The sequence below is a fragment of the Miscanthus floridulus genome, chromosome 11, assembly GCF_019320115.1.
Source record: "Miscanthus floridulus cultivar M001 chromosome 11, ASM1932011v1, whole genome shotgun sequence".
NCBI classification, from domain to species: domain Eukaryota; kingdom Viridiplantae; phylum Streptophyta; class Magnoliopsida; order Poales; family Poaceae; genus Miscanthus; species Miscanthus floridulus.
This window is the reverse complement of record NC_089590.1, coordinates 55,839,069-55,865,475: the sequence shown is the minus strand read 5'-3', so window position 1 is coordinate 55,865,475 and position 26,407 is coordinate 55,839,069. Positions and strand designations below refer to the sequence as shown.

General features: G+C 50.6%; 3 protein-coding genes and 1 pseudogene across 3 annotated transcripts; 2 read left to right on the top strand and 2 right to left on the bottom strand.

The window, feature by feature from the left end:
- Window positions 1–8,386: 8,386 nt before the first annotated feature.
- On the bottom strand, window positions 8,387–17,490 carry LOC136491989 (nuclear pore complex protein NUP98A-like; the record flags this gene model as incomplete). Its single annotated transcript, XM_066488166.1, has 9 exons — window positions 17,486–17,490; window positions 12,970–13,049; window positions 12,155–12,669; window positions 11,317–11,386; window positions 11,151–11,211; window positions 10,643–10,778; window positions 10,197–10,310; window positions 9,909–10,066; window positions 8,387–8,396 (listed from the first exon to the last, which is right to left on the bottom strand). Coding segments are annotated over exons 1-9 (1,149 nt in total), but the record flags the coding sequence as incomplete, so codon positions are not given.
- A 690-nt stretch (window positions 17,491–18,180) lies between these two features.
- Window positions 18,181–19,377, top strand: LOC136494895 (F-box protein At3g07870-like). The gene has a single exon (XM_066491065.1). The coding sequence runs from the start codon at window positions 18,181–18,183 to the stop codon at window positions 19,375–19,377; it is 1,197 nt and encodes a 398-aa protein (XP_066347162.1).
- A 1,290-nt stretch (window positions 19,378–20,667) lies between these two features.
- LOC136491988 (probable long-chain-alcohol O-fatty-acyltransferase 4) lies at window positions 20,668–21,297 on the top strand (annotated as a pseudogene).
- A 328-nt stretch (window positions 21,298–21,625) lies between these two features.
- On the bottom strand, window positions 21,626–26,081 carry LOC136491987 (ABC transporter B family member 15-like). The gene is made up of 8 exons (XM_066488165.1): window positions 25,872–26,081; window positions 25,724–25,778; window positions 25,426–25,619; window positions 24,882–25,339; window positions 24,225–24,765; window positions 23,428–24,140; window positions 22,095–23,333; window positions 21,626–22,010 (listed from the first exon to the last, which is right to left on the bottom strand). Exons 1-8 carry the CDS (start codon window positions 26,079–26,081, stop codon window positions 21,626–21,628), a joined length of 3,795 nt encoding a protein of 1,264 aa, XP_066344262.1.
- Window positions 26,082–26,407: the final 326 nt, after the last annotated feature.

Below are 26,407 nucleotides of genomic sequence, written 5' to 3'. Positions count from 1 at the left end.
GTTAAGTCCATCACTTGGATCAATCAATCAAGTTATTTCAAGTGAGTATCAACAATGGTTCTTGGAAAGAGGTCACTTCTCCCTAGTGTAGGTGCTTGCCGCCTATGTGTAGGTGAACCAAGTGTGGTACTTGAAAGGCTAACATAGAAGTGGTGATCCGAGGAACATTTGAGATGCTTAGTTGAAGCAATCAAAAGGATTGATCAAGAAAAGCAAGCAACACCCAAAAGAGAGCTAATCATGATATTTTGAGTGGTATTCTCACATTGATGCTCTCATGCAAGCTAAGATCAAAAGATGAAGCAAGTCAACCACAACAAGAAAGTGCACTTGATCATAAGTGGTATTCATGTCATAGGGGTGAAGAATGAAATTCAAATTGGTATCTATTGATCTTCACCAAGCTTATAATTGGACTTCACATTGCTATTAGAGTAATGAATTGGAATCTATGTGACTATCCTCTACTCCAACATAGCAAAGGTATCATTGTAATGTGCATGATCATTTCATCCCTTACTAGTATGCGGTTAGTGCATATAGTACATGCTTCATAGGATCATGCATAACAAATAAAATGTTTAAATTCATAGCCTACCACTATTGCTTGAATGATTACTTGATCTAGTGGTTAGTATATGAATTTGTTCATGAGCTAGTGATCCCAAGTACTTGATCTAATTTGGATTGCTAACAAGTGACAAGTACAACATTGACAAGATAACCCTTGCAAGAGGTGTGAAGAAGCTTGTCATTGGTTCAAACCGGACCTGGAAGCTTAGGCAAATCAATTTAGTTCAAGTCAATCATAGAAGCTCATGATAGAGATAAGAGTACAAGCATAAGACAACAATGCAAATGGATATCTAGTTTGTTTGTTTCAAATGGTATCTAGACTCAAGTATTTCATCATGATTTCATAAGTGATGTCTAGATCAACTCACAAGTGATATCCTATAAGTGGTACTCATAAAGATAGCAAATGTTTAAGAAATGGTCTTTATTGATAAATCCAACAAGTGGTTCCAAACTAGAAGATTCTTTCAAGTGGTATCTACTTCATACAAGTGGTATCACATCTATATATGATATCAACCATGAAAGACGATGGTTTCACAAGTGATCCTCAACTTTAAGTGATCATCAAATGAAGAATGCATCCCTCACCTACAAGAGCTCAAGTGTATCAAATAGATGACCCATGCTATCACATAGGGGGAGGTGTCCCACAAATTGATATCAAGATAAAAAATTCTTATGTGTGGTATCTCAAGAAGCCCTACACAAGATACAAGTGATATAAGTTACAAGTGGTATCTACAAGTGGTGTCATTCCAACAATCATGAAGATGTCCATAAAAAATGCAAGATTCAAGCCTCAACCATCTACCCCAAATGCATACCTTTGCATCAATAAGAAGCACACCTTCTATGGAAATTGATGACAAAGGGGGAGAGATTATACAAAGATATGAAAGCTTGATTGAATGGGGGAGAGGTTGTACAATGGGAGAGATGAGATATAAAAGAAATAGAGGTTGGACATGACCATGGGCATAGAGGGAGCAACATTGGAGAAAAGAGATGGATCAAAATTCTTGGACAAGAGAAGCACACAAGTAGGGGGAGCAAGCTCATGAAGTTTGATTGATTGCATTTGATATGTGCATATTCATGTGCTTGCTTGCATTGCATAAGTTTTCAAATTCAATATGCATGCTTGTGTGGTGTATGCCAGTTGTAGAACTTGAATGATGATTTGATAACTAGCATGCATAGGATGATAGCTAGACACTTGGTATGCTTTTCAAGTAATGCTAGTACCTTGCTTTTAATGTTGATCTCACAAGGTATCTAGTGTTTTTATTGTTAAGTGATATTTAGCTAACCATGGTGCTAAGGATGAACTTCAAGGTGCAACTCCGATTGATACACGCTTCAAAGGTTTATTCTATACACCTTAGCATCATTCGGTAGTAATTACTCTCCTATAATTTAAATCTATGCATATGTGCAAACTTAAAGTCAAACACTCTAGCACATATGTAGGGGGAGCTAATACTACCATTTTGGGTTCATGAAACTTGTCTAAAATCATTTTCACATGGTAAAATTGCTTGGGCAAGCAACATGAATCCAAAAGAGCTTAATTTCCATATCTTTGTAGAGTTGTCATCAATTACCAAAAAGAGGGAGATTGAAAGGTCCTTGTTTGGTTTTGGTAATTGAGTGACAACCTAGGTGGACTAATTATGTTTATGTGAGATACACAGGTGATTAGTCCACAGGTACATGTGTGTGAGCAACATATGCCATGAAGGTGAAAATGGCTTGGAGATGTTGCAAAGCTCACACATGTGATGATGAAGGAGCTTAAATGCACATGAGACATGACATTGAGTCATGTGATCAAGGTGGAGAAGATCAAGACAAGACTTGGCTTGATGGACCGGTTGCAAGCGTGAAGGGCAAGTCGAAGGCTTTGGAGTGATGGACCGCATGGCGGTGAAGCTTGAGCAAGACTTGGTGCCGATGGACGATGGCAACGGTGAAGAGCAAGTAAAGTCAAGATCGATGAACCAATATGATCACGTGATGATATGAAGTGGATCATATCATTGTTGATCATGTTGGTGCATGTGTTGCATCAACATTGGAGGAGATGGAATGGAATGCGCAAGGCAAAGGTATAACCTAGGGCATTTCATTTCACCGGTCATAGGTGTGTAGAGAAGTTTATGACCGGGTTTAGGATAGATGGTCATACTATCAAGAGGGGCAAACTTGTTTGCATATCGGTCATCTAGTGCCACTCGAGTGATCTAACTTTGCATCGTCGCTAGGATCGAGTGGCGTGGCAAGTTGAGTGGCTAACATCCTTTGGAAAATGATTGTGAAAAGCTAACACACATACACATGGTGGTGTACACTTGGTGGTGTTGGCACATTTACAAAGGAGATGGAGTTGGAGTTGATGTGGATCAACTTGGTGAAGAAACTGCACCGGCGGAGTGTCCGCCCATAGAGTGCGGACAGTCCGACGGTGCCATCGGCACCCTAGATAGAAAAGACCGGCTCTCACAGAGTGCACCGGATGCTGGTCACGTGGTGACCGGACGCTGGGGTCCTGCGTCCGGTCAGTGGTGGCCGAGAGCATGCAGCGTCGGTCTTTGATCGGACGCTGGCATTGGAAGTGACCAGACGCTGGCAGGGTGCGTCCGGTCAGGCTGACGTACGGTGACGCAGAAGCTGGAGTGTGACTGTACGCTGGGCTACGTCCGATCACGTGCGATCGGACGCGTCCGGTCATGTCTGGTACCTTACTAGAAACGACCGGACGCTGGGGTTGTTGCGTCTGGTCAGTTGAAGCTGCTGCGTCCAGTCAGAAGATGACCGTTGAGATCGGAAGAATGTCGTTGAACGCAGTGACACGTGGCTGTCATCGGACGACCGGACGCTGAGGTCCAGCGTCTAGTCAACACGACCGGAGCGTCCGGTCGGCCCGACTTTTGCCCAGTGAAGGGGTAATGGCTAGTTTAGCCCATGGGGCTATAAATAGAAGTGGGTCTCAGCCATGGTGAGTGCTGAGCACCTCGGGGGACTTTGTGTCCATGCTTGAGAGTGCTTAGGAGCCCTCCATATTACACATACTTGATAGTGATCATCCGATTGTGTGAGTGAGCGATTCTAGTGTGATTGCATCATGAGGTTGCATCTAGTGGCACTAGGTGATCGAGTTGCAAGCCGGTGGTGCTTGTTACTCTTGGAGGTTGCCACCTCCTAGACGGCTTGGTGGTGGTCTCCGTCGAAGCCCGCAAGAAGCTTATGCGGCGCTCCGGAGAAGTGCTTTGTGAGGGGCATTGTGCTCGCCCCGCAGGAGCCGCGAAGAGCAACTTTAGTAAAGCGTGTCATTGAGTTACCCTCACTTCCGAGGTAGGTTCTTGCGGCGCCTGACGTGTGGGCTTAGCGGGTGATGCTAATTAGCCGCCGAACCACCAAGTGAGCGGTCGACACAACGGGGACTAGCGTGTTGGCAAACATGTGAACCTCGGGAGAAAAATCATCATGTCAACCTTGTTCTTCCTGTTGGTTTGCATCCTTGTCACACAAGCTTGCAATTACTTTCATATATATTAAGCTTGTGTAGTTGCTCTTGTAATTAGATAGCTTGTGTAGCTTGCTAATTACCTTCTTACTTGAGTAGCACAGAAGTAGCTCCCTTGCGTGGCTAATTTGGTTTGTGTAACCTTGTTAGTCACATTGCTTAGTTTGTGTAGCTAAGTAATTGCGCTCTCTAATTCGGCATTGGTTGCCTTGTTATTGAGCATTGCTAGTGAGCTTAGTTGGCTTTGTGCTTTTGCTTACTAGCATGTGTAGGAGCTCCCTAGTTGCTTAAAGTACTAGTGGCATAGGTTTGTATGACCTTGCTTCTAGAATTGGTTAGGAGAGCTCTAGCTAGCCCAGCACCTTTGTTGCTTGATTAGTATCTTTGGAAGGTGCTAGAAAGCATAAATAGAGGGGTGTAGTCTTGGCTAGACCGATAGTTATAATTCCGCACTTGTTTCGGTTAGCCGACGCGATTAGTTTTTAAAAGGACTATTCACCCCCCCTCTAGTCCGCCATCTCGACCCTTTCAGAGGGCAAGGGCATGTCGTGGTATCAGAACTCACCAAGCTGACCGCGCAGCTTGAAAGCGCCCGGATGCGGGCTTTGTTCGCCCGGCAGTTGGTTGAGGGCGACATGCAGCTCGTGGCAGAGGTGAGTTTCTGGTACTTGTCTTTTACCCCTGAATCCCTTGTCGGCTGTTTTTAGCGTGCTTACCTTTCATAGGAGATAAGGAAGATGTCGTCCCACAAGTCCCACTTCCTCCGGTCGGAGTACGCCCGGATGGCCGAGCTCGAGCGTCGGGTGGAGTCCGCTTGCCATGAGTCCCAGGACCGGGCGGCCGAGGCGGCCGTGGCACGGGCGGAGGAGCAGCGTGCGGAGGAGCGGGCGACTATGGCCGAGCAAGGGCTCGAGGCGGCAAGGGCCCGCCAGGCGGAGACTGAGGCGGAGTTGCCGGCGTCCCTGGCGAACACCGAGGTGGTGCTTCAGGAGGCCTTGGCGGCCCTTGATCCAGAGCGCGCCGCCCTGGAGTCGGTAGAGAAGGCCTTGGAGGTGGAGCGGAGGGCTTGGTCGGAGGCGGATCGAGAGATGCGCACGCTCTGGGGCCGGGTGATGGAGACGGAGGACGTGAGTGCCTGGCTACGTGAGCAGGTGGCCTAGCTGCGCGAGCAGGTGGCTCGGCAAGCAGAGGATCTCTCCACCCTTGAGGCTTCTCACATCGGTATGTCCCATTTTTGTTTTTTGTTGTGTTGGCTTTTCCCTCAGCCTGTTTCTGAGCTCGTTGCTCTTCTCGCAGAGCTAGGCGGAAAAGTGGAGGTGTTGGAGCGGGACCTGGAGACGACCAAGGCGACGCTTGGCCGGCGTACGGAGGAGCTGGCCAAGTCCCATGAGGAGCGTCGTGCTCTTGAGGGGGATCTCGACCAGATCCGCAACATTGCCCAGCACGTCGTTTCAGAGATCTTTAGATCAGCGCCGAGCACCAGCGCACCCACCGTCCAGCTGGCGGAGGTCTCGGGGGAGGTCCGGGATCTTATCAGATCCAGGCTGTTCTACGGAGCGTCAGGGGTGCTGACCGTGGTGGGGACGAACCATCCGCACCTGGACTTTGCCACCATATGTAGCGGATACGCTGAAGGCATGAGCATGGCGGACATCCAGTCGATCGGGGAGCGCTTGCTGCCGCACGCGTGGTCGGTGGCAGATCAAGTCTCCGCCGAGTGGGTGATGGACGTCCGTCGTGAAGACCTGGCCAAAAGCACACGTGGAGAGGATGCTGTAGAGCTCTTAGATGGCGAGGAGCCTGGGCTAGAGGTGAATGTCGCCCCGGTTTTGGTCGAGCCGGATGCCGTGCCGTCGGGAAGTGAGTAGCTCGCGCCTTCGTCGGTTGCACCATCGTCGGATGTCGCCGGGTCAGCCTAGTAGCATGTAAAAATATAATAGTAGTTAGTAAATGTAGGAAGTTTTAAGTTCGTGGGGAAGCCCCCGTGTAAGACGTTTTGTGGTGTGTTTTAATGACTGCAATCGGTTTTTTGCTTTTGTAATGGAGTTGCTCCGTTCGGGGAAGCTTGTTCCCTTTCGTTCCTTAGTTCTCCCTTGGCATAATTTTGTTTTAAATTTCTTTCTCTCTCGTACCTGCCCATTTGTTCCATGGGATGCAACTTTACAAGCCCGGGGCATGGCCCACGAGGCTCGGCCGGTCGTAGCCGTAGGAAAAGGCGGGGTGCGATCAGTCGGAATGTTCTAAAGCAAAGTTACGTAAGGTAAAACAAAGGAACGAACTACCCTTTTACTCAGGTAGGAAGGAGTTTCTTTATATAAAAGCAAAAGAGTACTTAAGGTAAAAAACAACAAAGGGGTAGTAGAGCCCCCTGGTGGAGCCCCCGAGCGCTCCGAGCCGAACAGTGTTCGGGTCGGGGTGCTCTTGTAGGAGCGTTCGCTAAGTAAGGTAAGACTGAAACTTAGGAAAAGAAGAGACATAGCTGTTCTAAGGTCCATGGAGAGGGCGTCGTCGTCGTCGTCCTTCAGTCGGTGCTTCCTCGTCTTCTTCCTCCTTTGGCCTGTCGGCCTACCTCAGTAGGCGCCTGAGGAGCTGGCAGTCCTTGTAGAGATGGTTGACGAGATAGTTGTGGTTGGTGCACGGGCTCTCCATGAGATCATGGAAGTGGCCTGGAGGGTCTTGCTGGGGCTGAGTGCCCGTGTAATCTGCCGCGGCGGCCAACACGGAGTTGGCCGGTTGGCGGCGATCCTTTCTGTTCTTTTTTCCCCTCTGCGTGGAGGGGCCCTCGTCTTGATCCTGGCGCCTGGCCTTACCTTTGTCGCGGCCCCCGTTGAAGCACGGCAGAAAAGGCACTTGCTGGGGGTGTTGGACAAAGGTCCGTGGTTCCAGGCTGTCAGGGCTAGGACTCCGGTCGACGCTGCGCGCGTCTTGGTTTGGCCCGAGCCACGCGTAGATGGGCGGTCGGCACAGGGAAGACGTCAAGTCAAGACAAGGAGCGGTTGCGGCTTCTTGTGCCGCAATCGGTGGTTGTGGCGATGACAGGGTGTAGTGCCCCGTCTGCTACGTCCCTGTTCCCCGGACGGGGAGCAAGGTCGCGAGTCGGCGTCGCGACACAGAGCACTCCACTTGCTGAATGGCGGTGGTCTCCAATAGTGCCCGGAGGTTCTGGTGGATTGCTCATCCACGAGGGTCGTTCGGCTCGAGCAGGTCACGTAGGAGCATTGCCATGATGGCAACGTTCTGACTGGCCCAAGCGAACTACGGGGGGTTGGTCCCCTGAACCGGGGCGTTGCACTGGGGCTGACGGGTGTGACCCCGAGCGTCGCTCGCCGGTTTATGCGCACGGGACGCAGTGTGGTGCGCCGAGCGCATTGGTGCAGTTGGTGGCTGATGCGACCACTGTCGTCGTAGATCCTCCCCGTGCTCACGTGTGAGCTCGGGGGTCCCTGCGTGGGGGCCCAATGGGGCGTGGGTCCGGAAGGACTCTGTTACCTCCAGCGGCTGTTTCGGGGCATCCGCCACAGCGTACTCCCGGGACCGATGGTGGCTAGGCGCCACATCGCCAATGCTGGAGCCGTCACTCCCAACGTCGTCGTCCATGATGTCGAGGAAACAGGTGGGAGCATAGCTCGCCATCCCCACGAACTCAGACGTGAGGGGGTGCGGTGCCAGCACCTTTTGGAGTCCCCGGGCGTATGCGTCCACGGAAGACGCAAGGCCATAGGGGAACCGGCCATATGGCGGCTGCGATGGGGACAACGGTAACCCACCGGGTATTTGGTGGAAGATAGAGCGCAGTAAGTAAATAACAGCATGTATATTACTCACAGCGGGGTTTAAGCAGAGAGTTTGCTCGGAATGAAGCGTAGATGCCACGCCGTCGAAGTCACGCGTCCCGAAGTCGATGGAGGACGTCCCTCCGATGGGTGCTAGGTCGCGAGCCTCCTCGTGGAGGTGGAGTACGCCGAGCCGGTCGGCGACGAAGTCCAGGCTCCCGAAGCGGAAGACCTAGAATGGCTCGAAGATGGGTGGAACCCGCATCCCGGTGGGTGAGAGTGCGGGGAACTCCAGCGAGCCAAAGCGAATCGTATCGCCCGAGCCCGCCACGGCGGGGGTGGCGGAGAAATGGGCCATCCGATTACCAAAAAAGTGTTGAACGTACATCGTCTTCCCCACGGACGGCGCCAACTGTCGGTGCAGAAAGTGACCAACCAGTAAATATTTGTAGTTTTGCTGTACGTTGTGATCGGAGGTGGCCTAACACTCAATGACATAGGATTTATACTGGTTCAGGCAACGTGCCCTACGTCCAGTCGGGGTCGGTCGGTGACTTTATTCCTTAGCCTAGGTGCTCGAAGTCTGTAGTGGGGTTACAAACGAGAAGGAGAAAGGAGGGGGTATACAAGAGGTTCGGAAGGCTCCGACCGGAAGGGTTGCGGTCAGAACTCGGTGGTACAGCGGTTGTAAGGGGTTGGTGTCGATCTAGTGAGTCTGAGCTTGAAGAAGTCGATCTCTCTTGGTTGGAGGGAGCACATCCCCTTTTATAGATGAAGGGGACGGCTTTACAGGTGAGAGGGGGAGAGTACAGATATTTCTAAGCCTTGCTGCCTACGGTGATGAAAACTGAATAATGGTTGAAGCCTCCCAATACTGTCGATGTCGCTGTAGGATGTCAGATGTGTACGGGGGGTCGAGATATCTTTTTCAGGAAGGATGGACGTCGGTAACTGCAAACACTTCTGGATGCCTGGTGGCATGTGAGGAGCCGCGCTATGTTCACTCGGTATGGCAGATCCTGGAGCCTATACCGCAATCGGTGTCCAGAGACACGCGGAGGGGGCTTACCATATGGGAGTTTCTAGCGGCCCCTATAATACTTTGTGTCAGGGTGGCTGTAGAGCACTGCTTCGTGCAGGGTATGGTCCCTAGTACAGTGGTTTTGACTTGTGAGCCATGCCTTGTCTTTCTTCGCACGCCTTCTGGTTCTTTCCGAGCGGACGTCCCCGGTCGGATGGTCCCCAGTCAGAGAATAGCGATGGGCATGGTTTTCTATGAATCCCGGTCGGAGACACGGGGTCGGAGTCGGAGGCGGTCCTCGGATCAGGCTTTCCGAGTGGAGGCCGTGTGGAGGCGGCCGGGGTCTGACGCTAGCGCTCCGATCGGAGAGGCCGTTCAGAGCTGGCCTGAGCCTGAGCTAGTGCTCCGGTCGGAGAGATGGGCCGAAGGCGGCCTGGGCCTGAAGCGAGTGCTCCGGTCTGTTGAGTTCAGATTCTTGGGCCGGTCCAGAAGAAGAAAAGGCCGTTCTTCTGGGCCGAGCCCTGGCGTGGAAGCCGGTCCCCGAGGGACCCCGGGTTTATGAACCTAACACGCCCGCTCCGTCGCTATTTGCCAACTGCCATCTGACTGCCAACTGCCAACTGCGATCTGACTGCCAACTGCGATCGAGTGGCCAGTCGAAGCAAAGCGATCGAAGCGAATCCGGCTCCAGTAGGCCTCTCCTCCTCCTCTGCGGTCTGTGATTTGTCCTTTCATAGAAAAAAATTGTTTCTTGTGATCTGTGGATCTGTGATATTGTGATTTGTGATTGTCTGGAGGTAGAAGAAGACCGAAGGCTAGAGTTAGAAGAAGAGTGGAAGCTGTTGGATCTTAATTCTATGGTGCAAAAAAAAATTCATAAAACTGCATAAAACAAATAGTTATTCAGTAGACAGACTCAAATAAAAACCCTACTTTAACTACAAGACATTCCATCGTCCATCCCTCGCTCCTCAGGAATCAGGATTACTGTATGTCACCAAAAAGCTCCTCAGTAGCATTCTTCAAAGTCGACTGCCGGTCAGTTTCTCTCCGCGAAGGCCACTGCTCAATTGGACGAATTACCAGATTCCTTGGGTTCTCTCTAGGGATGAAAAAAGCATCAGCCTTCGGTGTTGGAGATTCTTCATCATCAGCAAAGAATGGAACCTATATTGGAATAAAAGAAGAAACTGAGCAATGTTTCAATGGTTTCACAATGGCTTCCAAAAGCTCCATTAACAAATCATAAAAAAAACTTTGAAGTTATTCTATTCTTACAGGTCCGGTCATTCATTACCTTGCCATCAGATAGTGTATTATATTTTCTTGGCAGAAGTTTTATCCTTCTCTGTGACAAATGCCTAGGAACCGCCATGGACAATGCTCTACTTTGAAGAGGCTTCTCAGCAACCTGCAAAACTGTAAGAAGTTGCAATCAATCACCCCTTCATATGTGGTACCTGGCTACCTGCTTATGGCACCTTTAGTACCACACCTTCCTAATTAACAACCACGATCTTGCTACTATCTCTACTGTCCACCTACTTCTACATAAAAGGGGCGGACTCAGTGCCAGAGGCTTCCACATAAGTGGGGTCTGGGGAAGGAAAAAACCGAGGCAAGCCTTCCACTCGCAAAATCTGCGGAGAGGCTACTTCGAACCTACGACCTGGTGACTCAGTGAGACAGCTCTCACCACTCCACCTACTTCTACATAAACAATTGAAAATGCTTAAAACTAACCGGCAAACTTGATATCCCATATTGAACTGATGGTGAAGATCCACCATTCCCAATAGACATCTGAGGCATTGCTGGAAGCGTCCCAAACGGATTTGAAACAGGAGCAGGCTGCATGACCATACTGGACTGGCTAGTTCTGTGAAAAATGCAACAGGACACACCATGTTAAACTGAATAATGTATTACTTTAGTAAAAAAAAAACATAAGGTCGCCAAAACTCATTTGTGAATTGTGGGATAATTATGATCTCTGCCAAAACCATGCTCTTAGACTATACAGATATAAAATAACAATCTGGCAGTCCCATGGCATCAAATATAAGCTAGTCTCCATGAACCATCAAGTTTTTTTCATTCTTTGACTACACCGTACTCCACATTAGACTGATCATAATATTGTTTTTCCTTCACCTTGTTATAACTAATCAGTGTTTTAATCCATCAAAAAGAAATTACTAAATAGGAAAAGAATAATCAAGTGCATTTGAGAAATAGCAGAAGATCATACGGCCGTCCAATCAAGGCCTGATTCGTAGTGTTGGAAAAACCAGGGAATCCACCTGTAGAAACTGCTGTATCCATGCAGGCATGCATTTGAACATAAGTTAAGCCCAAATTAGTCTTTGAAGACAAATTATAAAAAGAAGAGAAAGGTGTAAATATAAAATACTGACCTGGTTGAATCGGAGGTTGGAAGGGGAACATGTTTGAAGATTGAGCAGCGGCAGATGGCTGAAATGTTGGCTGAATCATTAGAAGCAAAATAAATTAAGTACTAATAAATAAGAAATGATAACAAGAATCTAGTAAGCATGGTTATTAAGGTGGTAAGGCAAGGCGTGGCGAGCCACCCTTTTCAGTCGCCTAGTTGACGTCTAGGCGAGGCAAGGCGACACCATATGAATATGAAGAACTTCAGAGCTGCAGTATGGAGAAGGTAGGAAAAGGAAATTAAAAAAGAAAAGAAAGGGGAAAAACTAAGAAAGCCCAGCCCAAGAGACCACCAAAAAGCCCATGCAACCTTCCCTAAGCAAGGCCTAGAGCGCCAATCCCCCCTCCCGAGACCCCTTCCATCAGGCGGCGAATCTATCTCTCCCTCCCTCCCGGCCTCTGCCTCCGTGGCATCTCTCCTCCGGTCCTCCCCGCCTCTTCCCCTCACCTTCTCCAATGCTGATGCCGCCCCCTTCCAGATCCCTCTCCACTCTGTGCAGATCGAGAGCTGCTGGCCTGCTGCTGCCCCTCTCATATCCCTGATGCTGCAGTTGGCCCGTGAGGAAAGCTAACATGGCCAAGGGAGCCGATGGGGATGGGGCGGAGATAGCCTTCCCTGAATCATGCTGGTCCTCCTCTAGTTCTTCCTCTTTCTTCTCCCTCCCCTACTCTCTTGTTTCGCTGGATTTTGGTCGTGGCGACGGGAACGCCCACGATTTTTTACCGCCTGGATGCCTAGTCAACGCCTTAAAAAACATGCTAGTAATAAAATATGAGGACAAAATGGCAAAGGATGCTTACTGTTGAAAAAAGTGAAGGCCCGCTGCTGCTAAACAGATTGCCAGGATTAGTTGAACCGAATAGGCTCCCAGAGGAGAAAGCCGGTGTACTTGATATTGGTTGAGCAAATGATGAGGAAAATAGTGGGGCTGATTGAGTGTTAGCTAACGATGAGCCAGTGCCGAATGGACTTGGATCATTCGTCATTGATGTGCCAAATAACGACGATGTACCAGAAGCAGGATTGGTATTTCCAAATAATGATGGCGAAGTACTTGCTGGAAATGTAGAAACACCTGTTTGCCCAAACATTGTGGTACTAGTGTATGATGTGAATGGGCTCGAAGATGCATTGTTAAATGAGGCGTTGAATGGTGAAGTACTAGTTGGAGCAGGCTTAGGAGCAAATGGATTGATTGTTGAAAATGGGTTTGTGGCAGGCGGGTTAAATGGATTGCTTGTCGGAGCAAAAGCATTATGTTGTGATGATGGAAAGCTAGGTGCCGCTGCTGGAGTTCCAGAAGGGTTTGGTCCACCTGCAAGTACAAATATTAAGAGTGTTGCATATGTTTCAAAAGAAAAAATTACAATTTACATGGACCAAAGAAATCCAGCAATAATATAATAAACAATTAATAAAGGGAATAGCAGCATGTTTTATTTGTCAATTCTATTCAGATTTCAAGGTGTATCATAAGCCAGGGTATAGCACACTGGTCAGTCCAGCTCATGCAAAAACAAGCATGAAAACAGAATACATGGAAGTAAAGTATGGTTTAAAGGGGGTTTGCAAATCAAGCAAAATCCTTGACCCCCAAACAAACAATTTTCCTCACCCTTGTCTCCACGCTGATAGTCTTCCAACCTCAATTCTTCGTGACTCTTGTCTTTGTATTCAGGCATCGCTGAGATTTTGCTGTGCACGGTTTTTAAAGCGTTCGAAACCCCTAATCATTTGCTCCAATCCCCAAACCCACTTCGCTACGCCTTAGGGGGTCCATTAGGCTACTAAAACAAGCCATAATACTTCACTATTCCTTAACCCAATCTCTCGCGATAAATTGTTAAACATAGCAGTGTCTAACCGTCGACAGATTTGAAATTTTCTAAGTGTTAGAGCTGAATTGGATTTCCAATTGCGATCTCTAAGCTAATGGAAATATTAGCTAGCAATATCATTTTTCGACCGTGAGTATTTCATTGTCATCTACAAAGTTTGCACTTCAAACCTTATTTAAGTATCACATACATGTCCTATAGCCTTTTTGCTTAATAAAAATTAGTTTTAAACCCTAAGTGATATAACATGACTAATGAATTAACTTTTGTTTTGCACTTCCATTGATCGTTTTGAGTTACGGAAATTGATCTACACTCTTTATTACATGCATTAACACATAAACATGATGCTTATAACATATTTTAGTAAATGATTTACAGTGTAACACCGAGGGTGTTACAGTTCACGCGCTAATTGGCATCACACGTCAAACCCGCAACCGGGTGCTGCACAACCAACACAAGATGAGGATCACACAAGCCACGAGCAATCCATTAGAGTACCTTTTGGCTCTCCGCCGGGGAAAGGTCAAGAACCCCTCACAATCACCATGATCAGAGCCGGAGACAAGCACCTTCCTCCGCTCGACGATTCTCGCTGCTCCAAGCCATCTAGGTGGCGGCAACCACCAAGAATAACAAGCGAATCCCACAGCGAAACACGAACACTAAGTGTCTCTAGATGCAATCACTCAAGAAATGCACTTGGATTCTCTCCCAATCTCACAAAGATGATAAATCAATGATGGAGATAAGTGGGAAAACTTTGGCTAAGCTCACAATGTTGTTATGTCAATGCAAATGGCCAAAAGGGTGAGCTTGAGCCGGCCAAACACCTTATATAGAGGTTCCATCGAAATAGAGCCATTGGGCTCATAGAGCAGCCCACTGCGCATCGACCAGACACGCAGGTCAGGGCGATCGGACGCACCCAGGCCTGCGTCCAGTCCTCGGATGCTCGCCATGTGTCACTACGGTTAAACCGCGACCACCCGATTCCAACGATCGACTTCTACCGTGCCAGTGCCTAAGAGACGACCGAACGCGTCGATCGCGCCAGTTCTTCTTCGCACGCGCCAAGGCCAAGCCTTGGCCGGACGCGCTGCTCCCCGTGGCTGCCCGACGTCAGATCACTTCTAGAGAGCTCCTCGAGCGGCAAAATAGTGACCGGACGCGTCCGGTTTCCCGCGAGCGGACACACGACAGCGTCAGGTCTTCACCGCTCTCTCTCAGCTGCTTACGTCACCGTACGTCAGCCTCGACCGAACGCACAAGCGTCGCGTCAGGTCACATTTTGACCCAACATTCGGTCACTCACTGAGCTGAGCATTTCACTGTCCAGAGCTGACCAGACACACCCGGCTGAGTCTGGTCACACAGAAACCAGCGTCCGATCAGTGAAAGACAGCTCCTCTACTTCACCAACTTCTCCACCCTTACTCAAATATACCAACCACCGAGTGTATCACCTTGTGTATGTGTGTTAGCATATTTTCACAAACATTATCAAGGGTGTTAGTTCTCCACTAGATCTAAATGCATATGCAATGAGTTAGAGCATCTAGTGGCACTTTGATAACCGCATTTCGATATAAGTTTCACCCCTCTTAATAGTACGACTATCGATTCTAAATGTGATCATACTCGCTAAGTGTCTCAATCACTAAACCAAAAAGCTCCTATGGATATCACCTTTGCCTTGAGCTTTTTGTTTTTCTCTTTCTTCTTTTCCAAGTCCAAGCACTTGATCATCACCATAGTCACACCATCATCATGATCTTCACCACTTAGAATAGTGATACCTATCTCATGATCACTTTGATAAACTAGATTAGCACCAAGGGTTTTATCAATTAATCAAAACCAAACTAGAGCTTTCATAAAGGTAGACCAATTAATTGATGTATCATGTATCAAGTCTATTTGCATATCTGTTAGCTCTCGCACAAATATCCTCTGTGCGGGTATCTTGACCTTTTCTTTGTCTTGCAGCACAAAATATGTCGATATGATCCATCTGATCAACAAGTTAGTAACACCAAGTTATTCGTCTGCTACATTGCCCATCATACCTGGCAAACTGACATTGAGAACCTATTCAGTAAATATGGGAGGTGAGTAAATTAGTTATGAACCTTTTTTAATGCAACAAATTAATTCTGAACTTACAACTTAGCCTTTTGTATTCCTGTTGGCAGTGGCTTCTGAATGAATTTGGGCTGGTTGGTTAAACTTCTTTTCTGATTTTTTTTTGTTACAAGTGTTCCCCACTAACTGTAATTGGTTCTCTAAATGTTCGCTAAAAGTGAGCCATGTTATTAGAAATATGGATCTACTGCAAACTATTAAGACATTTAGTATAACCAATAGTATAAATTCCTATTGACACGCTTTATTTAGCTCACTAACAAAAAAAGGTGTTTCCTGTAGCTACATTAGTGCTCCATAATTTGATCACCTCTGGCCTTCCACACACATTCTCATATATTTTTTCTCATATGGATTATAATGTTGGGTTCTTGGCTGTTTGCACTCTGAATGGATTTTTTTGTGCATGTCATGAAAGGTACACAAATTATCCTTCTGGCCTACTTCTCACATTTTTTAACTCATGCAACAATGTGGAGTTAACCAAGATATCTCAGACCCTGAATGTTTTCACGACCTCGCTTCTAGAGCTGACCTCAAGCCATTCTCGGATGGCACCCGGATAATGCTTGATAATTTTTTTGTTTGAGTAATTACAACATGCATATTTATTAACGAAAAAATTGGATTGTGGCATCCGTTATGTTTCTTTTTTGGCACAGATACTGCACATTTGTGAATCCCGCTAGACAAATAGTTTGGCAGGGTTTTCTTTTGTTAATGGCATGGGATTCATAGTTTTTATTATAATTGCAGAGAAAGTGCATTCAGTCGTCATTGGTGATTGTCATTGATGTTAGCAGTTACCGTTGTCTCTGTGGTTTTCTTACTTGAGTTAGCTCGTTTATTCATCATGCACTGGAATTGTTTTACTATGCCATCACACGGCAATATTTAAATTTTTGAGAGAAAAAATGATGGTGATACGATTGTATGCTGATTCTGTATTGTGGCTCTGCCACTGTAATATTAGATTTTGTTGAGCCGGATTTACAGCCTAGCATCTGGACCATCCTGGGCCAAGAGCGGTCGTGCGGAAGGGAGAGCTGAGGAGGGTGTATAGAAAAATACCGTCTTTTGGTTTTTATCGTAGTGTTAGCACGGGCATGCTACTATTTTTTGGTTATTTTACCGGATAGATGTGCTTGCCTCTGAACTTGAATATATCTATTACTATTTTTTTGGTTATTTTTCATGATTGGGGGAAGTCTTGGCTTCCTTTATCTTGCATGGGAAGCCATACTAATTTTACCCCGCAGTTTTACTTTGGTACAAGTACTTTTACAAGGGGGCAAAAAAGAGATACTAACTGATCTGTCTCTATGTATACTGACACTGTATCTGCATTTTCTTTTTCTGCCAACAACTAGCTAAACCTGTACAACTTTAGAACAAGGAAATGAATGTGGGTTCTGTTTTTGTTCATTTCAATTGTAAGGAATCCGTTAAACATCTAAACTCTTGTTCTATTACAGGTGATGCCTTGCAGCACAGTCTGCAAATAAAACTTCACAATCAAACTTTGAGGCGGCACTGCACTATAGGGTTGGTTTATTGGCTTCCATGCTGATCTAGCTTATTTTGTCTTGCAATTTACAATAACTGATTTTTAAACTGTATCATAGTCTTTTTCGGACCCAACAATGAAATCTTTTCCTATTGTGAGTGATGCCAATAATGCAGGTCTTGTCTACAACATTATGAGTTGTGTTGTTTTGTAATTTTTGTTGCAGGGGAGGGGAGGGGCTGGGCCGATTTTGACCAGCAAGCACAGGTTTGAGGAAGGTACATAACAGTTTAAGCTGGATATTGCAGCGAGGAACAATGGCTTCATTTCCACCTATTTCAGCATTGAACAATTCTGATTTTGGATATAACATAGGTGCACATCAGTTTGTTTTATTTCCACCCAGCAACTGATCAATGTGGGATGTTCTTCCCATCCTTGCTTGATTTCTTAGATATTAAATTTTGTTCTTGTTGGTCCTGAGCAAATGATAAGAGTTGGGATGAGAAATAATAGCTCATATATTCACTGATAGGAACCAGAAGAAATATTGCCATTGATGGATTAAGTTGCAGATGGTATAGGTCATCTCATGCTTGCTAGCTGCAGAGAAGATTTTGGTAGAATCTTAAACATACCACATCTACGCTTTGTTACCTTATCTTATTGTGCGATCCGTGTTTTTAGTACAAAAGTTTTGTTGTCCCGTAGCAACACACGGGCACGCTACCTATATAAATTATAAGAAAGAGAGATTTGTTGTAGCAGTTTTTTCCATCCTATTCCAGTACTCCTCTATATGACAGTTTTAGGAAAGGGAATTGTTTTTCTCCTCTGGTTGCTCGAGTGCTCTAAGTTTCCAAACGCGCGCTTGAAGATTACTAGTTGTAGTGCTTCACGTCACGGTTGCAGGCTTGCAGCCAGCAAGAGAATCATTGCTCATTACGCTTGAACATCCGGCGTTCGATCAAACACTTACGCTTATACATATATACTTATAGATGAAAACGGATCGGATACGAACGGATATCACTGATATTATATTTGTTTTTATATTTCTGTTCGGATTCGGATTCGAATACGGATATTGTCAACCATGACGGATAGGATACGATTGAATATCGATATCATAAATATGCGATTTGATTATTCGGATACGGATACGGTATCGGATGTTGAATATCTGGACTCGGATACGGACATATTTGAACTCTTCTAAACGAATTCGATCTCAAATACGATCAGAAAATATCCGTACCGTTTTCACCCCTGTATATATTACATATAATATATCGGAGCCGGCAAGATATTGATGCAGCAACATAGTTTAAGGATGGAGGTGCAACTCGCCGCCGCGCCGCCTCATCTCTCCGATGACATCTGCGCAGAGATCCTCGTCCGCCTGCCGGTCAAGTCCGTCCTCCGCTTCCGCGTCGTCTGCAAGGCGTGGCGCGACATCACAACCCGCCCGCTCTTCCTCGCCGCCAACGCGCGCCGACAGCCTTCTAAGGTTGTCTTGTACACGTACCTGGACTCGGTGCAACGCGGCTATGCTGTCGACATCGCGCTGGACGTGCTCCCTGTCTCCGGCGAGACGGCGGACCAGCGGCGTCTCATCCGGTACCCCAGATCCGTGCCTTTGTCTTCCATGGATCCCCTCCTACTCGACTCGTGCAACGGCGTCCTCCTATTCAGGAAGGATGCGGCGGGCATCTACTTCCTCTGCAACCCCGTCACGAGGCAGTGGGCCGAGCTCCCCAAGCTCACTGATGAAAGCTATGGCCGCCGCCGCAGCACCGTCAACGTTAGAGAGTATGCTTTCTACTTCCACCAGCGGTCCGGCGAGTACCGGCTCTTGTGCGGCCGCCTTACGTCCGCCGGCCGGACGTGGTGCATCCTCTCCACCGGTGCCGCCGAGCCTCGGCATGTAGACACACACGCCGCGGACGATGGCCTGGAGCCGGACACACCGTCGGAGACGACACCAGTGGCCCTTCACGACAGCATGCACTGGCCGCCACGTCGTCCTCGGGACTTGTCGTCCAAACAAGAGACGACGACGGAGATGGTGGCGTTCGACGTGCAGTCAGAGAAGTTCCGCCTGATGGCGGGGCCGCGGACAATCACCCACCCGCTGATGAAGCTGTTCGTCATGCACGGGCTGCTCGTGGCGGCCAACTTCGGGGCTGTGAAGCACGTCGACCTCTGGTTCCTCGTCGACTACGGCGCCGGGAGGTGGGAACGCCGCCACCAAGTTCCGACGCCGTGGCAATCAATATCGCATCACTCATCGAATTTGTGGTCTACGGCCGCGGCGTCTGACGACCAAGGGAACATCATGCTGGGCAGCCACTGCGGTTTGTTGGTGTACAACGTGAGGATGAAGACGATTAGGGCTGTCCACTCCGTGGCCACGCCGAGGAACAACGTTCTCGTGTCACGGCATGTGTTCAGGGAGAGCCTGGTGGAGCACCCTAACTTCAAGAGGTCCTCCGGCGCCGACTTGCCGTTCATCCACTTCTGGTGCTAAGTTATTCGACACTTTTTTTTATCTGTGCTATTGTTTCGGGTGTTGTTGGCCCATCAATGTTTAAGTGTTCACTTTTGATGTACCCGTCAATATTTAGGTTTCTGTTAGTGTTAGGTTGTTCTCTTTGGTTTTTGGCTACGCACAACGATTCTCCATCTTCTTGATACACTAGGCTTAGAAAACACCCCTCGTCAGCTGTGTTTCTGAGCTACCGGTCATTCAGTTGTTTTGTAGACTTCCAACAACCGTGTGATTACAGCACAGGAAAACAACCAATGCAGGCATAGCAAAAGATTCGAGTGTTTCAACACGTTGCAGCACACAAATTTTGAACCATTGAATTTTAATCTGGCGCCTTCTTATCTTTTGTAGTTTTGTTGCTTTTGTGGGCCGGTTGCCTAGGTGGAAAGGTCAAGTTCGCAGGCTTCATGAAGCCCAATTGGCCGTCTAAATATGTATCTCGCTGTTATTTTTAGGCTCCACTCAAAAAAAAAAAAAATCAACAACAACTGGGCTAGACAGGATTGTTTGAAAAATAAAAGACATTAAATTTAGAAAGGCCAAAAATTACAAATCTCATAGCCCATTCTGCAAGTGCAGGTTTAGGTACAGGTGGTGACCATAACAGGCAAAAACACAACATCAGGCCACACCACGACCAACCATGTCAGGCCAGAGAGATCTGCAATGAGCTCTGAAAACATACAAGGTTCATCGCTGGCATCTGGCAAGCTGCAAACGTGTCATATATACAAAGATCATTACTCCATAATTATAGCTATAGATGCTATAGTTCAAGCTACAGTTGAGATACCGTAGGGCAGGCATAGATGCTACAGTGGCCATGTTCGCGTGTCTTTAAACCCGACTTGATCCGCTTCTTTTTTTTTCATTCGGAATAGTGTTTTCCTCATAAATTCCTCCGTATTCATCCAGATTCCTCCAAAATTCCTCCAAGCGAACGGACCCAATTCAAGCTATTAGCCTGCAGGACCATATACAGGGCCGCATACTAGGACAGGGGATTGACCGTCCTATAATGCAGATCACTAATCGAACAAACATCAACAAGGACAGAAACCAAAGCAGCAAATCAAACACAAATCTGACCTCCACATTCGTGCGAAATGCCTGCTCGAACCCTGCGCACAAAGCCGATGCGCCGCGCACCCCCAAGCCACCGCCCATGCCACAACCAAACCCAAGGCATCCTCAAGTTCCTTCTCATCAGTGCAGTTGTAACCCAACATAATCACTCGTGTTGTTCATTGTATCAAAAGCATGATCTGACCTCCGCTGCCCACCTTCGTCGTCATCGCCACCTTCCCCGTGACACTACGGGATCCCAAGAGCTCCGCCGCGAGGCTGGGCCTGGGGCTCGTGGAGTCCGCCGACATGGCCGCGCTGCCGCCCTGCTCACGCTCTACTCCGTGCACGTGTACCTCGCGCTGGAGCTCGTCCTGGCGGCGGCCGCGGCGGCGTCGCGCGCGCTGGTGGGCCTGGAGCTGGAGCCCCAGTTCGATCGGCCCTACCTCTCGGCCTCGCTGCGGGACTTCTGGGGCCGGAGGTCTCTCGGTACCGGCGCTGCTCCGCCAGTGCGTGTTCCGCCCCGTGCGCGCGCGCCTCGGCGCCCCCGCGGGTGTGCTAGCCGCGTTCGTCGTCTCGGGCCTGATGCACGAGGCCATATTCTCCTACGTCACGCTGCTGCCGACGACGGGGGAGGCGGCCGCGTTCTTCACGCTGCACGGGGCGTGCGCGGTGGCGGAGGGGTGGTGGGCTGCGCACGAAGGGTGGCCGATCACGAGGCCCGGCGCCGACAAGCATGTGATCGCGGAGTCCGAGGCCATGGTCGCGTTCCTGCGGGACGCCGCGGGCTTGGCGGTCGACTCCGCCTGGTCAATCTTGTCAAGCCGGTCCTAAACTGTGTGCCGGATGGGTGCGGTGCGCGTCCAGCGTGCTTGTCTCCGAGGTTTATGTTTGTGGCATGAAAAGTGAGCATCTGTTTGCACGTTTCTCGTGGGATGGTGAAAAGTTCAGAAATGTTCTTGCAAACTCTGATGAGCAAAAAAATCTAGATGAAAAATGTAGTTTTTTTAGATAATGTACAACTTGTAGTTGATGACCTTTTTATTTGAAAATCATTTATATGTCTAACTAAACTAATCATCCAAGATTGCTTGCACATATTGACAGGCCAGTTCTTCCTTAGTTTGTTATACATAGAACATCACCTAAAAATGAAGTTTGTTTACTTAGGACTAAGGCACGGCGACCTACCCTGTTGCAACTTCATCAGGTTGTAGTACATCCCTCCACGTCCGGCGGCGATGAGCTCCTCGTGCCGCCCTCTCTCAACCACCTTGCCGCCCTTCACCACCGCAATCATGTCGACCTTCTGCACCGTGGAGAGGCGGTGCGCCACGACCACACACGTCCTCCCCTGCAGCATCCTGTCGATAGCGTCCTGCACCAGCCTCTCCGACACGGTGTCCAGCGCGCTCGTCGCCTCGTCCAGCAGCAGGACCCGCGCGTTCTTCAGTATCGCACGCGCCAGCGCGATCCGCTGCCTCTGCCCGCCGGACAGCTGCGCCCCTCGCTCCCCGACGCGCGCGTCGTAGCCGCCCTCCATCGCGCTGCGACACGGACGGAATCAAGAAGCTCCAGTTTCAGGTGAAGAATCGAACAAAGATATGCACAACCAGCTGAAGAATCTGTACCTGATGAACCCGTGGGCGTTGGCAAGCTTGGCGGCGCTGGTCACCTCGTCCTCGGTGGCGTGCTCGTCGCCGTACATTATGTTGTCCCGGATGGTGCCGGAGAACAGTGTCGGCTCCTGGCTGACGAGCGCGATGTGCGACCGGAGGTGCGCCAGGCTCCAGCTCCTGATGTCCCTGCCATCGATCAGCACCGAGCCTTTCTGCACGTCGTAGAAGCGCTCCATCAGGCCGATCACCGTGGACTTGCCGGATCCGCTCGGCCCGACGAGCGCTACCGTCTTCCCCGCGCCTATCTCGAGGCTGAACCCATGGAGCACGCTCATCTCCGGCCGCGTCGGGTAGCTGAAGTGCACGTTCCTGAACTCGATGGCGCCTTTCATCTCCTTCTGCTGCTGCTTCCTCTTCTTCTTCTTCTGTTCGCTGGCTTCGTCGCCGTCGTCCTTGATCATCGGTTCACGGTCCAGCGTGTCGAGGATGGACCGCACGGCGTCACCGCCCTTGGCTAGGTCGGACGTCAAGCTGCCGGCGTCGGCGATCACCCTTCCCATGGTCATGAGCATGAAGAACACCTGGAACAGGTGCGTGGGGGTGATGAGGCCCTTGGCCATGAGCCTGCCTCCGTACCACAGCGCAAGCGCCATGCTGCCCGTGTTGCTGAACTGGCACAGGGACAGGCAGAAGCCGGAGTACCACGACTCCACCCTGTTGTCCTTCCGCGGCGCCTCCTGCGCGGCCTCGTACAGGAGGAGCATCCGACGCTGCGACGAGAACGCGGTGATCGTCCGGTGGTTCACGACAGCCTCGCTGGCGAGCTGGCTCCCTTGCACCTGCGCCTTCTTGGCCTTCTTGGACATGGCGGTCATGAGCACCTTCTTGAAGTAGAAGCTCGCGATTATCAGCGGCTGCATCGCCATCATGACCACCGCGAGCCGCCACGACACTGCGAGCGCCAGAGAGAAACCTAGCGCCGCATTGGCGGCCGCCTGCACCAGGAGGCACATGCGGTCGCCGACGAGGGAGCGGACCTTGGTGGTCTGCGTGGCCAGCCGCGCGCTCATCGCGGCGCTTGAGTTCTCGTCCTCGTCGAACCACCCGACCTCGAAGGAGAGTATCTTGGCGAACATCTGTCCACGGACGCGCTCTGTCAGGCGCTCGCCCATGACCGCGAAGTTGTAGTGCTGCACGATGTTCGCCGTGATGCAGACGATGGCAGTGCCGAAGAAGACGAGGGAGTACAGCCTTTTCAGAACAGAGTTCAGACAAACGTCACTAACATCGCCGTGGCACTCTGCAATCTGTATCAGCGAGCACAGACGGACACATCGCACGTTACCTGGTCTTTGTACGGATGAGGTGATCGTCGCCGAGAAAATACACCTCCGGCAAAGCTCCGAGGCTGTAAGAGTAGAGGGGCAGCACCGCACCGAAAACGATGGCGCCGGCGCACCCGAGCAGAGCTTGCTTCCATTCCGGCCGATTCATCTTGAGCAGGCGGAGCTGGGAAGGCTTTCTGCCGCGCGCCGGGTCGTGGCCGTCGCGCTCGTGGTCTTCCGTTTCCACGGAGCGTTCGACCGACATGAACGATGTCACCGGGCTTGGGTGGAAGTCGCTGGGCACCGACATGATCTCAACGCTACGGAACGACACCCTGCTGCTCTCCAGCTCTACCTCCACCACCCGCTGGCATTCCTCCGTCGCCACGGACGCCTTATTCAGCAGCGCCATCCGTGCGTAGACGCCGCCGCCTTCGCCGGCCTCCGTGCCAAGGAGGAGCTCGTCGTGCGTGCCGCACTCCACCACGCGGCCCGCGTCGAGCACGGCGATCATGTCGGCCTTGCGGATGGTGGAGAGGCGGTGCGCCACGACGACGGTCGTCCGGCCCACGGACGCCCGGTCCAGCGCGTCCTGCACCGCGCGCTCCGACTCGGAGTCCAGCGCGCTGGTCGCCTCGTCGAGGAGCAGGATTTTGGGGTCCCTGATGAGCGCGCGGGCGATGGCGATGCGCTGCTTCTGTCCTCCCGATAACTGCGTCCCGAACTGCCCGACCTGCAAGTGCAAGCAGTTTCATTTACTGAACTGTGATAAAACTGCTAGTTCATTTTGTGGCCAGAATTTGAAATGTCTGCATACATTGGTTTCGTATCCATGGGGCAATTTGGTGATGAAATCGTGAGCGTTGGCCATCTTCGCCGCCACGACGACTTGCTTCAGCGAGGCCGCCTCGTTGCCGAACAGAATGTTCTCCCTGATGGACGTGGCGAACAGCACAGGCTCCTGGCTCACGAGGCCGATCTGGCTCCTGAGCCACTCCACGTTCAGCGTGCCAATGTCACTGCCGTCCAGCAGTATCTCGCCCGAGTCCTGGATGTAGAACCTCTGCAGCAAGGAGATGATAGTGGACTTCCCAGACCCGCTCCCGCCGACGAGGCCGACGGTGGCGCCCTCAGAGATGGTGAGGCTCACGCCGTCGAGCACCCGCGTGTCAGGCCTGGACGGGTACGAGAAATGCACGTCCCTGAACGTGATCTGCCCCCTGATGCTCTCCTTGGTGGCGCCCTTCTTGCCCTCCGTCTCGAGAGGCTGCAGCCTGTCGATCATCTCACGCATCCGTGCTGCCGCCGTCGCGGCGTCGACGAAGTAACGCAGGTTTGGCAGAGCCATCATGATGGACCTGGAAACCTCAGAGCAGTGCAATCAGGCTAGCCGCATGCATGCAGTTATCTTTTTTTTTCTGAGAATGAACAAGGCATATATATATATATGAGGAATCGCGACGTGCTTGATTACATTCCGGCCAAGATGATGCAGATGGAGGCGACGAAGACGTGCCCGCCCTGCGCGTGGAAACGGATGACCAGGACGCTGCCGATCCAGGACATGAAGGACCAGACGGCGTACATGATGCCCAGGCTCCCGATGACGGCGCCCTTGATGAGCCCCTGCTTGATGCCGAGCGCCGTGCTCCGGGCCAGGGCGCGCCCGAACCGCTCCAGCGTCTGCCGCTCCCCGCGGTACGACACCACGGTGCGGATGGACGACACCGCCTGCTCGGCGACGCCGCCGGCCTCCTCGTACGCCGCGCGCGCCTCCCCCGCCGCGGCGGCCATGCGTTTGCCCAGGACCACGCTCGGGGCCACGAAGAGGAGCGTGAACGGGAGGCCCGCCAGCGCGAGCCGCCACGCGAAGACGAAGGACACGACCAGCGTGCCGAAGAAGAGCGTCATGTTCGCCAGGACGTTGGGCAGCTGCAACATGGATGAGGAGAGATTAAGCGGCCCGGCCCGGCATCGGCGTGCATGCAAGTGCAGGGCGCAAGGAGAGATGGAGAGACCTTCTCGGCAAGGAAGTCCTGGATGGTGTCGGCGTCGTTGGAGATTGTGGAGATGACCCGGAACGTGGTGGCCTGCGAAGAGGACGGCCCGGACGTGTCGAAGAACTCCACCTGCTGCCGCAGGACGGCCTCCAGGTACAGCCGCCTCATCCTGGACGCCTGCCGCTCCGCGGTCTGCGTCCAGCACAGCCCCTCTACAAACATTTTGACAGCGTCAATGGGTGGCTAAAAAGTTGCAGAAGATCGACGCCGCTAGGTAAAAAATTGGAAACTGCTACCCGTTTGCTGCTCTGCTCACCTAGGAACGCGCAGGCGCCGACGGCAACCGCGACGTACAGCAACCGAAGCGCAAACTGCAGCAAGTGCGCGCGATCAACATTCGTTCAGAGGGCTGCCCATGCCGGCAAATGTGACAGGGGAACGTACGTTGGTGGCTGAGAACTTACCTTGTCGACGGCGCTGGAGCTGAAGGCGCTGTCGGCGGTCCCGGCGCCGCCGTAGCTGTTGACGATGTCGCCGAGCACGAGCATGGAGAGCGGCTGCATCATGCCGTCGCCGAAGCTGCCCAGCGCGCCCAGCGCCATGAGGCACCGGTCCCGTGTGTCGGCGTAGCGGACCAGCTCCAGAACTGAGGCCTTCTCCCTGGCCGCGGCCATCGTGCCTGCCCGCGAGCGCCAACCAGACTCGCTCACGAAGTCACCTCAGCCCCCGATGGTCCCTGTGTGTGTGTGAAGTGGACAACCTGTGCTTAAGAGCTCATTGCGTTCTGGACTCGGGGGGATCGGATGGAGACGATGCAATCAGACGGAAACAGCTAGTGATCGACTGACTGCAACTGCAGGCTGCATGCTCCAATCGGATGGCGTGCTCAGGGGAGCCTCTTGTCACCTAGTCTCGCGTCGCGCGGAGGTTTTCAAGTGCGGAATATGCTAAGGCGGAAGGGGGACGTCTCATCGATCGGGCAAGCTTATGCTTATTCCTC